The sequence below is a fragment of the Cyanistes caeruleus genome, unplaced genomic scaffold, assembly GCF_971803275.1.
Source record: "Cyanistes caeruleus unplaced genomic scaffold, bCyaCae1.hap1.1 HAP1_SCAFFOLD_149, whole genome shotgun sequence".
In the NCBI taxonomy this organism is placed as follows: domain Eukaryota; kingdom Metazoa; phylum Chordata; class Aves; order Passeriformes; family Paridae; genus Cyanistes; species Cyanistes caeruleus.
The window spans coordinates 217,898-229,420 of record NW_028255943.1 but is presented as its reverse complement, the minus strand read 5'-3'; the positions used below and the strand labels follow the sequence as shown (position 1 = coordinate 229,420).

The 11,523-nt window shown below is 55.9% G+C and overlaps 1 protein-coding gene across 2 annotated transcripts in view; it reads left to right on the top strand.

The window, feature by feature from the left end:
- Positions 1 to 282: 282 nt before the first annotated feature.
- The window catches only part of LOC147645880 (maestro heat-like repeat-containing protein family member 7), a 34,023-nt gene continuing 22,782 nt past the window's right edge, over positions 283 to 11,523 (top strand). The window contains exons 1-16 of one of the 2 annotated variants that reach the window (XM_086874161.1): positions 283 to 913; positions 1,013 to 1,171; positions 1,441 to 1,505; positions 1,615 to 1,764; positions 1,954 to 2,102; positions 2,407 to 2,554; positions 2,804 to 2,991; positions 3,081 to 3,218; positions 3,497 to 3,611; positions 3,784 to 3,921; positions 4,135 to 4,311; positions 4,448 to 4,603; positions 4,762 to 4,863; positions 5,087 to 5,189; positions 5,470 to 5,526; positions 5,817 to 6,052. In XM_086874161.1, coding sequence (XP_086730287.1) covers positions 790 to 913; positions 1,013 to 1,171; positions 1,441 to 1,505; positions 1,615 to 1,764; positions 1,954 to 2,102; positions 2,407 to 2,554; positions 2,804 to 2,991; positions 3,081 to 3,218; positions 3,497 to 3,611; positions 3,784 to 3,921; positions 4,135 to 4,311; positions 4,448 to 4,603; positions 4,762 to 4,863; positions 5,087 to 5,189; positions 5,470 to 5,526; positions 5,817 to 6,016 — 2,169 coding nt within the window. In that variant the 5' untranslated portion in view covers positions 283 to 789 and the 3' untranslated portion in view covers positions 6,017 to 6,052. Of the gene's footprint in view, positions 914 to 1,012; positions 1,172 to 1,440; positions 1,506 to 1,614; positions 1,765 to 1,953; positions 2,103 to 2,406; positions 2,555 to 2,803; positions 2,992 to 3,080; positions 3,219 to 3,496; positions 3,612 to 3,783; positions 3,922 to 4,134; positions 4,312 to 4,447; positions 4,604 to 4,761; positions 4,864 to 5,086; positions 5,190 to 5,469; positions 5,527 to 5,816; positions 6,260 to 11,523 lie in introns of those variants that run through there. The other variant, XM_086874160.1, reaches the window with a different exon arrangement.

The window sequence follows — 11,523 nt, the reverse complement described above, 5'->3', positions numbered from 1 at the left end:
CAAAAACCGAGACATTTGCATGAGAAAATTTTACAAAGTTTTCAATAAAATTCTTATTGATAAATTTGCCTCCATTTCATTTCTAACAAGCTGTTCCTAAAGATCCCGTCAGGCTGTCTTAGACACTTTGGGCAAGGGATTCCTTCCAAGCTGGGCCACTTGGGGGAGGGGATGGGGGCGGCCCCAGGGCGGAGGGCAGGGTGTGCAAGGGCCCTTTGTGACACGCTGCAGCACGGTCACCGTGGGATGGTGGCAACGGGAGCAGATGTCAAAGGGCCCTTTGTGACACGTGCTGCCATAGGAGCTGGCGGTGACAGGGCCACGCCACAGTGCTCGGTGCAGGCGACGGGTCAGGACGCGCCAGAGCGGTGCTGTGAGGAGCCCCCGCACAGCGCAATCCTTTGTGTCGGACCTGGAGCTTTTCTGAAGCACTATTACTACAGGTGACCTCGAGGCCAGACCACAGGTCTTGCTGACCTGTGGCCTTGCTGAGCCTTCCTTCTTAAGGTTCTCTTGAGGGCAGACCGTGGGACTTGGTGACCTGGAGCTTTTCCGACGTGTCGCCCATCCCTGCAGTCTCTGCCCTTGAGACCAGACCACAATCCCTGTCGAGGAGCCTCCTGTCCTTCTGGCACGAGCCCTCAAGACCCAAGTGCAGGACTCGCTGTCTTGCAATCTTGCCAGGACTTGAGTCTTGCAGGTGCCTTCCAGGCACGACTGCAGGACTTGCTGACTCTGAGCTTTTCTGAGCCATCTCTCCTGCAAGCAGCCATAAATCCAGTCACTGCCATGGAGCAGCGACCCCCAAGAGTGCCCAAGTTGGCCTGGCTTGAGGAGGTGGAAGAAGAAGGCTCTGGAGCTGTCCTGGCACAGGAGACTGAAGAGGTGCAGGAGTTCCAGGCACCACAGGAGGGTGAGTTGCAGAGCTCGGCCTTAGGGCTAGTGCCTGTTGCCAGCTTGGCCCCATCCCATTCCATGCCATGCCATCCCCTGGTGCTGTTCCTATGGAAAGGATTGGAGAGTCTGGAGGAAGATATGGAGCAGCGACCCCCAAGAGTGCCCAAACTGGCCTGGGTGGAGGAGGAGGAAGAGGAGGTCGAGGAAGAAGGTCCTGGAGCTGCCCCAGCACCAGAGACCGAAGAGGTGCAGCAGTTGCAGCCGCTGGAGGAGGGTGAGTGGCAGAGCTGGGCCACAGGGCTGGTGCCTGCGGCCATCTTGGCCCCATCCCATCCCATTGCATCCCATCTCATCCCATCCCACACTGTCCTGTGGACACACACCCATGGACAGCACAAAAAAGGGGCTGGGGCTGCCCCCGCAGCAGTGGCCGTGCTGCATCCCCTGGGGCATCCCGGGACTGTCCCTGCCTGGGGAACGCAGGGCTGGGCTGTGCTCTCCGGCCTCTCCCGCAGCCCCTCAGCTCTGGCTGCTCTTTGCCAGATGCAGCCATGGACGGCACACAAGAGCAGGACACCGCCCGTGGCCGCTTCCGCAGAGCAGCGCAGGTACCTGCAGCCATCCCCACCTGGGCTGGGCCTGCTGGCACTGCTCAGCCCAGCACTGCTCTTGGAGCACTCCATGCAACTTCCCTGCCTTCCTGCCCTTCTCCTACAGTTTCTTTACCAATTCATCACGAGAATTGGCAAGGAAGACACCAGACCTATGGACACTGAGGTCAAAGCATCCTCAGAGGTCTTGGTAGAACAGAGCAGCGCTGCCCAGCTGGATCTGCTTGTAGAGACGGCTCTTTTCAATCCAGAGCAAGTAAGCAGCCTGTGGCCAGCCTTTGATCCTCCAGCAATTGCTTGGCTTTCCCAAGCCACGCCTGCTGCTCACTTGGAGCTTTTGAGGCCATGGCAGCGTGCTGGAAGAGAAGCACTTGTCTGAGGAAGAAGCTGGGCACATTGCTGACTCCCTCTGCTGGCATTCCAAGTCTCCCTGTGCCTTCTCCAGGTGCCCGGCGTGGTGAGGTACATCCACCAGTGGCTCATGGCCAATGAGGCTGCTGAGCACAGGATGGACTGGGCCCTGATGCAAGTGGCCGAGGCAGAGCCCGATGATGTGGCCATCACTCTCCTGCGGGTGGCCCCAACGTGTGACAGGTATGGGGCCCAGCTGCCCCGAGGCCTCAGGGCTCCCCAGCCCATCACCCAGTACAGCCCGGCCCAGGGCTGTGAGCAATACAGACTTGCAGGGCCCTCTGGCTGCTCCCTTTGCCAGCCCTGCTACAAAGTCGGCCCCCGAGCCTGCTGCCGTGCTGCCAGCCTGCCCCTCAGGGGCCTGTCCCCACAGGGCTGGGCTGCCTGGCTGCTGCTGCCGCTCAGGGGCAGTGGGCACAGGCAGAGCTGGCGGCCAGCTCAGCTCCCCGCTGCTGCCCAGCCCACGGTGCTGTGTCTGACCCCGCAGAGCTGCTATGGCCATGTGGACGACCATCTTGCTCTCGCCCTGGATTTCAGAGGAAGTGACACCGCTCCTCGTCAATGTGGTGGGGAGCTGGCCGCAGAAAAACCTGGGCACCTCTGATGGGGACAAGACGGCTGTCTTTTCCCTGACTGTGAGTTTCTGGAGCTGGCCTTTGCTCACCGCAAGGCCGGCCGCCTCTCCAGCAGCTCTGTTGCCTCCTTCCCCCACTGCATCTCCCTGCTTCAGGCACTGGCCACAAACCTGGCCTAGGGGCAGCTTCAGGGCCACCAGGCCCGCTGCTCCCCCTGCGTCTGCCCCGGCCTCTCCCTGCCACGCTCAGGCCCCGCCACACGGACGCCCCAGCACTGAGCGCTGTCTCGGGCTGCTTTGTCCTCTGCAGGCAACTCTGGTGATGTGGAAGATCCTCCAGGGGCCCTGTTGCCCACAGATCCTCACAGTCTATTTCCCCCGCCTCTTTGTGCATCTCCTCTTCCAAACGTACTTCAGTACTTTGTATATGACAGAGGACGTCCATACCTTCTGGAAGGAATGCCAGGAGCAACACGGCCTCTCCACCAGCCCCAACAGGTGCTCCATGCCAGTCCTCCTGTACCTGCCACTTCCCCAGCCTCAGAGCCAGTGCTCCCAGCATCACCTGGGCTTTGCTGTGCGCACAGGTTTGCAGTGCAGACCCTGAAGGCCCTGCTCTGCAGTCTCCACTTGGAGCATGTGGTGGTGGCAATGGAACGCAAGCGTGGCTGGGACACGCTGCTCTGTGCTGACACCCACCACTATGCCGTGGGTCTGCTGGCCAGGTGAGCCCCCCTTCTCCCCACTGCCTCTGACGTTTGTGCCCCCTGCCCGGGATGCCCCCCACAGTCCCCGTGGCCATGGGCCTGAGGACCTCGTCACCGAGGGATGGCCAAGGAGACTGCAAAAGGCTGTGAGAGGAGGGTGCCCAGGAGCAGCCACATCTCACGGGCCCAAATACCCTCACAGAGTGCTGGGGCAATAGAACAACTGTGTCCATCAGTCCTGGGAGAGGTTTTTCGCACCCTTGCTGAGACTCTTTCTGCCATTTTCTGCCTTCCAGGGTAATGCGCCGTGCATCCGCCCACTTGTGCAAAAGCATCTTAAGCTACCTGCTTGAGGTGCTCAGCAAACCGTTGCCACACTGGGATGTCTCTGCCATGGCATTCCTTGTGGAGGTGAGCCTGATGGCCAGCACTACCTCGCTCAGCTCCCTGCCAGCCCTGTCCCCTGGCATAGCCACAGCTGCCTGGGACGGCACCCGCGCCCTGTGCTACTGCCTGGGCCCAGCCCTGCGCACTTCCAGGCTCCTGCCCGCCGGCTCCCCTCTCACTGCCCTGTGCCTTTCAGCTCCTAGATTGCCTGGACTTGAGTGACTGTGGTGACAGCCTAATGGAGATCTTGTATAAGTACCTGTGGTACAACTCCACAGAGATGCATCACCAGGTTCTCAGGGCTCTCCTCCTGCTAAAGGACCGTCCCTCCATGGTGAGAAGGGGGCAGCAGCTGAAGCCGTGTGGGCAGCATGAGGCTGGGCAATGCTGTCCCTTGGCCTTGGCTGGCCTTTGCCTTGGGCGCTGAGGCAGCTCCTCGCAGCTCTCCTGCCTCCTGCTTCAGCTGCCCGAGTGCTTTGGGACAGCCCTTTGGCCTCTGGGCCCTGCGGCAGCTGCCCGGGCTTTCACACCCTTGTGTTCTGCACAGGCCGAAAGAATTCAGAGCCTGACAGGAAGACTAGTGCACCTCCTGTGGGACTTGGACAGTGATGTGGCCAGGATGAGCATTGCTCTCCTGAGCTATATTTTCCTGGATGAAGACACCCCAATATCCTGGCGCAGGGCCCTGCAGCTGGCTGAGCCGCTCCTGAAACTCCTGGACAATGTAAGGCTCTGTGCCCCAGCCACGGCCACTGCCTGCTGCCCGGACACTTTGTGCCCTGTGCATTTGCAGGCCTGCGCCAATGTGGGCCACAAGAAGCCAATGATGAGGTCATTTTTCCTTCCTTCCTTTCATACAGCCTGATAGCCAGGTGCAGCTGCTCTCCATGTCTCTCCTTCGAAGAGTGATGTCTTCAGCAGAAGAAGAAGGAAGAAAGCCCCTGAAGGAACGAGTGTACCAGAGCCTGCTCCCACTCTTTTTCCACTGCCAAGATGAGAATCGGCATGTGGCAGAGGTGAGGACTCCTGGGCTGCTGCTGCGCCTTGGCAGGGGGCTCAGCTGCCTCCTGCCCTGACGCAGGCTTGCAGGCTGCAGCCTCCTCCAGCCCTTGGCACTGGGACACTCCTGTGCCCTGCCTTGTGGGGCCATTTGCGGCTCTCTGCTGCTTCCCAGGCCTCTCGGACAACGCTCCTTCGCGCGGCTGGCTTTCTGAAGAGGCCAGACCTGGAAAAAGCTGTGAGGAAGGAGAAGCTGTGGAAGTTTGCCAAGCTCGTGGTAAGGGCGGGCTGCAAGTGCCAGCCAAAGGCTAGAGAAGCCCCCTGGCCCCGGTGCTCAGTGTGTGGGGCTGGCAGCTGTGCCCCTGCCCACTGCTGCAGCCGGGGGCCCCACGGCTTCTCAGGGCTGGCCGGGCACGGGAGGCCGGGGCGGGCCGCAGGCAGCAGCGCCCGGCCGAGGGACAGAGCCCGCGCCAAGCCTTCCCTCCTGCCGCTCTCTCCAGCTGGCCGACCACAGGATCCCCTTGGCCGAGCACCTGCGCCGGGCCCTGCAGTACCTGCAGGACCCACAGGAGACCCTGCCAGCGGCGGCCATCAGGGTCATCGGTGAGTCCCGAGCCCGGGCTCCCTCCCCGCCCCGCCGCAGCTCGGCCCCAGCCCCGGCTGCTGCCCCGGCAGCGGCACCCGGGCCCGGCGCCCTGGATCCCCGGCTGCCCTCGGGGCTGCTGCTGCCGGCCTCTGGCAGCCGTGCCCTTGGGCTGGGTCAGGATGCGTCAAGGGCCCGGGCTGAGCCCTGCCGGGGCAGGAGGCCGTGTGGCCACAGGGCTGGCAGCGCCGCTGGCAGGGAGCTGTGCTGCTGGGACCCTGACAGGCTCTGTGTTCTCAGGGATGGCCGGGGAGCAGCTGAGGGGGCAGCACGCAGAGCTCCAGGTGTTGTGCAGAGGTGAGCCATGGCAGCGGGCTGACAGTGTTGGCTGTTGGGGGCAGCTGCAAGCCCTGGCCAGGCTGTGGAGGGCTCTGCTCCCTGTCCCGATGAGGAGCGGCGTGGGCAGAGCACAGCGAGATTTCAGGGCCACGTGGGGCATTTGTGGCCAGCAGCTTCGGGCTGACCCCCTTGGTCCCTGCTCCCTCCTGGCCAAGGCAAGAGCCGGCTGGCATGGCCCTGGCAGGGGGCTCTCGCTGGGCCCCCACAGCTCTGGGATCTGACCGTGGCTCTGTTCGTCTCTCTTGCAGCCCTCGAACGCCTGACGGAGGACAGAAGCGGTGCCGTGTCAGACCTGGCACTTGAAACGCTGTATGTCCTCCGGGCCATCCAGAGTGCCCGTTACTCCATTCTCCAGAGGATGGAAGACCAAATCCTCAGGGCATGGAGGACACGGCCTTGTCTGTCGGGCCTGGGCTGGCTGCACTGCTGGAGATGTGCTCAGCGCTGACCTGAGAGGCTCTGTCTTCTGGGGCCACATGGGCCAGCCAGGATTTTTTATATCATAAGGGTTGTTCTTTTCCATTTTTCTCTTCTTTTTAGTATGTAAATAATGTAGGATATGTTAGGGCTGAGAGGCTCTATCTTCTGGGGCCACATGGGCCATCTGTTAGTTTTTGTTTCATAGAGATTGTTCTTTTCTTCGTTTCGTTTCCATCTAGTATGTAAATAATATAGGATATGTTATAAACCACAAGAGTCCCAAGACCTTTCTTTTGCTGCCCAGGGTGTGCGGGGCATAGGGGAAGAGAGGGAAAAGGGTTCTTGTGTTCAGCAACCTGCCGGGGCATGCGGTGGTGCAGGGGAAATGGCCAGAAGCCCCTTGGCCTTTGGTGGTTGTGCTGAAGCCACAAGCCCTGTGGCAGGCAGGAAGCGCCATCTGTGTCCTGCTGCCCGTGTGTTGCTGCCGTGATGGCTGAGGAGCTGCTGGAGCTCCTGTGGGGCTGCGGCGCTGCTGCCGGGCCAGGCTGGGGGAGCCCCTGAGGGCACGGGGTGCTGGGAGGCCGTGAAGGGATGAGGGGCTGCGGAGGCCCAGACGGGACAAGGCAGTGGGAAGGCACGAGGGGGATGTGTGAGGGAGTGGGTGGCAGGAGGTTCCAAGGGGACAGAAGGCCCTGGAGGAGCCGGGGTGGTGGGAAGCCCTGAGGAATTGGGTGTCAGAGGCCATAAGCAGCCCCCGGGCAGCCGCCTGGTCCCTGACACCCGGCTGCTCCGGTGCTGTCCCAAAATATCCCCCAGGCCTGCAGCAGAAGGCCTGGATGCTGGGACACCACCCCAGCAGGAGGGTGGGGACAGCCCGAGGTGCCCAGGCTGGGCTGGCTGGGGACATGGAGGGCAGGGGGTGCTGCCAGGCCACAGCCACTGGGTGCCTCCAGGAAGGGGCAGTGGGCAGAGGCAGGGCTAACGGCCAGCCCGGGCCCTCGCGGCTGCCCAGGCCACGCTGCTGTGACCGAGGCCCCCCTGACACAGAGCTCGGGGCCCACAGAGCTGCTGCCACCATGGGGAGGGTGGCGATGTCTCCTCCGGCAGGGCTGCCCAGTGGCTGCTGCCCAAGCGGCTCTGGAGCCCACAGAAACAGCAGCAGAGTGTGCCCCGGAACAGCAGCAGCCCCAACGTCGGCACCTGCGCACTGAGGCGTCCGCAGCAGCCGGGTGCCAAACAGGGGGAATCTGTGGGCACAATTGCCTTTGCTTTGGCAAAAGGCTTCAGCAGAGTTGGCCACAATGGCTTTCTCTTCACTTGCAGCCTCACAGCAACGCTTGCCAGCTTCAGCTGCAGCCTGTGCCCGTGACTGACTTGGATGGCCGTGCTTGAGGGCGAGCTCGCCTTCCACACTCAGGTGTCCCAAGGCAGCGGCATTGGCACCATCCTGAGTGAGAGAGAGAGAGAGAGAGAGAGAGAGAGAGTGTCTGATGGGGCAGCTGCCCTCCCTCTCATCTGTCCAGGCACCTTAAAGACACATGAAACCAAATTCTGGACTTGCTTGGAACAAAGGAAGAAGCAGCATGTGCTGAAAAAAGCAGGGACTTACACGGCTCAGTTTTGCTCTCCACTTGGGCAATCCCAGAATCCCTGAGCACTTGGTGTTGCAAAGTAGCATCAACATCATCCAGTCTCCAGCCACCCTGCCATGGGCACAGGTGGTGTGCAGGCATAGGTGTCACTAGAATTGGGAGAACACTTTTCCATGTTGACCTTTTCCTTTCCTGGATTTCAAGCAGAGATGAAAAAATCATCTGGTGAATGACAGGTGAATAGTGTAGCTCACAGAACTAGGAGTAGGAGTCTCCAGTGGCCCATGGTGTGTCCATTCAACCATTGTTAGATTGTCCAGTTGGAGCTCAGCGCGGTGCAGCCCGGGCACAGGCACCAGGCTGGTCCATTTCAGCATCCCAAAGTCTTGGTGGCTCCCTGTGCACCCATTGTCTCCTGAATCCATTCTTGAACTCCCAGTTACTGCTGTGCAGGACATGAGAACACAGGAACAGCTTGTTTGGCTCATTCTTGCCTTTTGCTGCTCCTTCCTAAAGGAATCATCAGGACTATATGCTGATGGAATGGGATCGCCGAACAGCAGGGACTTTGTCTGTAGGGTCTGAAACTAAAACCTTGTCTGACTGTTCAGACACTCTAAAATCCAGGGTGAGAATGACAGCTTTGGTATGGAAGAATCCTAGAAATCTTGACTTGTGATTTTTCTAGTCAAGGATTTGAATGCCAATGTGGAAACTACCAAAATATTCAAACTTGTTTTCATTGGCAACCCCTTTGAAATGGCATCAGCACACCTCCAGGGGACAGGGTATGACAGTGGGGACAGTACTTGGCAGCTCATGGCTTCAGATGTGGGAGGCAGATATTTTGCGTGGGTACACATTGAAGTTCAAGTTTTCCCAGGGTTTGGCTTGACTGGTCATTGCAGGTAACTTTAATCAATGCAAAAGGATGTAAAAGCAGAGTTTCTGGAGAATGTGCACTAGGGAGGAAATAGGGAGAAAACCTTGAACACAGCCAGCAGGCTCTGGAAAAATTTATAAAAGTTAAAATTAAAAATAGATGTAGCTCTGTGACTGTTCAGACAGGACTCTTTGTGTCTGGAGGTGATCGTCAAACATTTTAAAATCTTAGGAAATTCGGGAACTCAGAAAGAAAGTTAGGCTTGACAAGCCCTGGGAAAAGTAGGCCCTGGAAATGTTAGGCCTTGTGCTTGCTAAAGATCATGTGAAACTGCACCTGTGTAATCAATATATGATAAATGATAGAATTGTTAGATGTGATTAGATATAATTATTGTTTAAAGAACATGAGGAACAATGTTAGGGGGCTGGGGTGGGATCACGAGAAATCCATGCTTGGGTCAAAACAATGCATACAATAGAACAATGTAAGTTTAATAATTAATATCTAAGTTGTATAACGATAGAGTATAAAACATGTTCAACTCAAAAACAAATCGGGTCAGATTTGGGTCTGTGTACCCCTGACACCCAGAGCTCTTCAATAAAGCACCTGCATATAATCATTGTGTGATGATGTGTGTTCCTGAACTCTAACATTTTGGTGACCCAGATGGGACCTTGTGAGTGCTGCTGAGCGAGCTCGCGACCCGATCCTGCTCCAGCCGGCACCGAGGGATTCTCGGGGAGCCCATCGGCCGCGACCGTCTGCGCTGCTCACAGCGTCCCCAGGAGAAGAGGTAAGGTGCTTTCACTTTGGTTTGGGTGCCTGCCAATAAGACGCAGCAAAAGCTGCGCTTGGTTGGGCTAAAGGAATTCCTGTTGGAATTGCCTGGGCGCCGTCCGTCAGACGACTGCGAAAGCGTTGCAGGTTCGGCATTTGTGGTGTATTGTCGTTGTGACATGGAGAAGCTTAAAGGGGTTTTGGGCAGCAATGCTCTCATAGCAGGTACTTCTCCTTTGGGGTGCTTATTAGCACACTGGAAACAAGGTCACTTTGGGGAAAATTACTTAAGGCTAAATTAATTTTGGCGAGATCTCCCCATGGAAAAAGACCCCTGTGACACTGTCTCATCTGTTGGTAGCTATAACCTCTCTCTTTCTTTACTTTGTTTTCTTTCTCCTCTCTCTCTCTCTCTCTCCCCCTCTCCTCTATCACATAACCCTTGTTATCACTAAAATAAATGTACATTATTGCTGTTGTGATTTCAACTGAAATCCCTTGTGTCCTTTTTGCCCTCTGAGATCAAACAAACTTCTCGCGACTCCCACTGGCGTTAGCGAATCGTGACATTTAAACTGGAGTCACGGACAGGATTTCTGACAGACAGAAGGGGCTGCAGGTTTGTTGTGCAGTCTGTATTAGGGGAAAGATGTTTTGCTCCAGCCGCACCCAGCCCGACACTCCCAAGAGAGTGAGCGGTGTCTAGAAAGCAAGGGGGGCAACTCGAATTTCCCACAAACTGCACACGCCGAGGTGAAAAGCACCCCACACTCACTTGAGGGCTCTGTCTGCAGAATTTCACAAATGATCTCTTAGTGCAAAAGGGTGGGAATGTTTTTGTTGTTGTTGTGTGTGTGAATTTTGAGTGCTTGGTGTAGCAAAGAGACAATCAGAATTTTAAACTGAAAGAGTGCCTCCCGAGCAGATTTGGTCTTTTTACCCACACAGGGAAGCAAAAAGCAGTGTGTGTGTGTGTGTGTGTGTGTGTGTGTGTGTATGTGTGTATAATTGAAGTTTATACCTCCCTGTAGTGGTTTTCCCTTTGTAAAAATGACTGAAAAGGGCAGCGCAGAAGTTAAAGCTGCATTTTATGCTCTGTTAGCAAAACACAATGCCAGACCTTCTCCAAGAGGGGAAAAGTGGGCGCTTAATTCCTGGTTTAATTTGGAAAATGTGATTGATAGAGTGTGTTCTTTACAAGATGAAAGAAAATTTAAACTGGGCAAAAATCAAACTCTACTCTGCTCAGTTTTGGGAGCTTGTTTTACAGCAGCTCTAAAAACTGGCTTTAAGCAAAGAAGTGAGGAAAGAACTAGAATAGACTCCTTCTAAAACCTAGTTGAAATTTTGCAAAAACAATTCAATGAAGAAAAGAGTAAGATCAATCTGTTGCGAGCAGCCCTCCAGGATGAAAATTCAAAAATGCTGACTCGCTAAAAGAAACAGAAGAGGGGGAAACCCCTCTCCTGAATCAAATTTACCCTCCAAAAGAGCTAATTCATTCCAGTAGAAATGATGGACCTGTAAAAATGGCAGAAGAAAAATCAGAGAAAGCAAAGGTGTTAGATGCATTGGTTCTCTTAAGGAAAACCCAGACAAGAGAAAAGAAATCTCTCACTGCCAGTATTGGTGGTCACTGGAGATAAAGAAGGGGGTCCCCAGCAAGGTAATAGATGGCTTCTCACTTCCAAGTTGAGTGAAGTTGTTTCTAATTGGCACTGTCCCAAGTTCATTGTATGGAATGCCCCATTGGATAACCCAGCACAGCTCCACAGGCTCTGGGCTGTGAGCCAAAGCCGTCTCCTTCTCAGCTTCTGGGAGTGGAGCCCAAAGAGCCTCAGAATCAGGGAAACTGAGAACTCTGCCTCTCCTGGGTGAGCAGAGAGGCAGAGGTTGCTTTTATTTCAAATGCTCACTAGAGATAACAAAACTGGAGGCATACTGATTACAGCAATAGTGTGTAGAGAATATTTGAACAGAAGGTGGGCATGATATTTTAGTAAAGGCCTGTCTGCACAAACCAGCCTTTGGTATAAGTTGTGATATTAAAGGCTCATGTCCTTGAAACTTTCCTGAAGCAGAGAGAATGAAGCAAAACAACATCCTTGTATATAAGAGAAAAAATGTAAACCTGTGTGGATTAACCAAGAGTAACTTGCTTAGTCCAGGGACCCAGTAAAACCCTATAAAAGTGTGCTAAAGATAGAAATAAACGATGTTCTCCATACTTCTGTGAAGACTAGGCTGAATAGTCTGAGCAGTTTCTCAATAATAGTG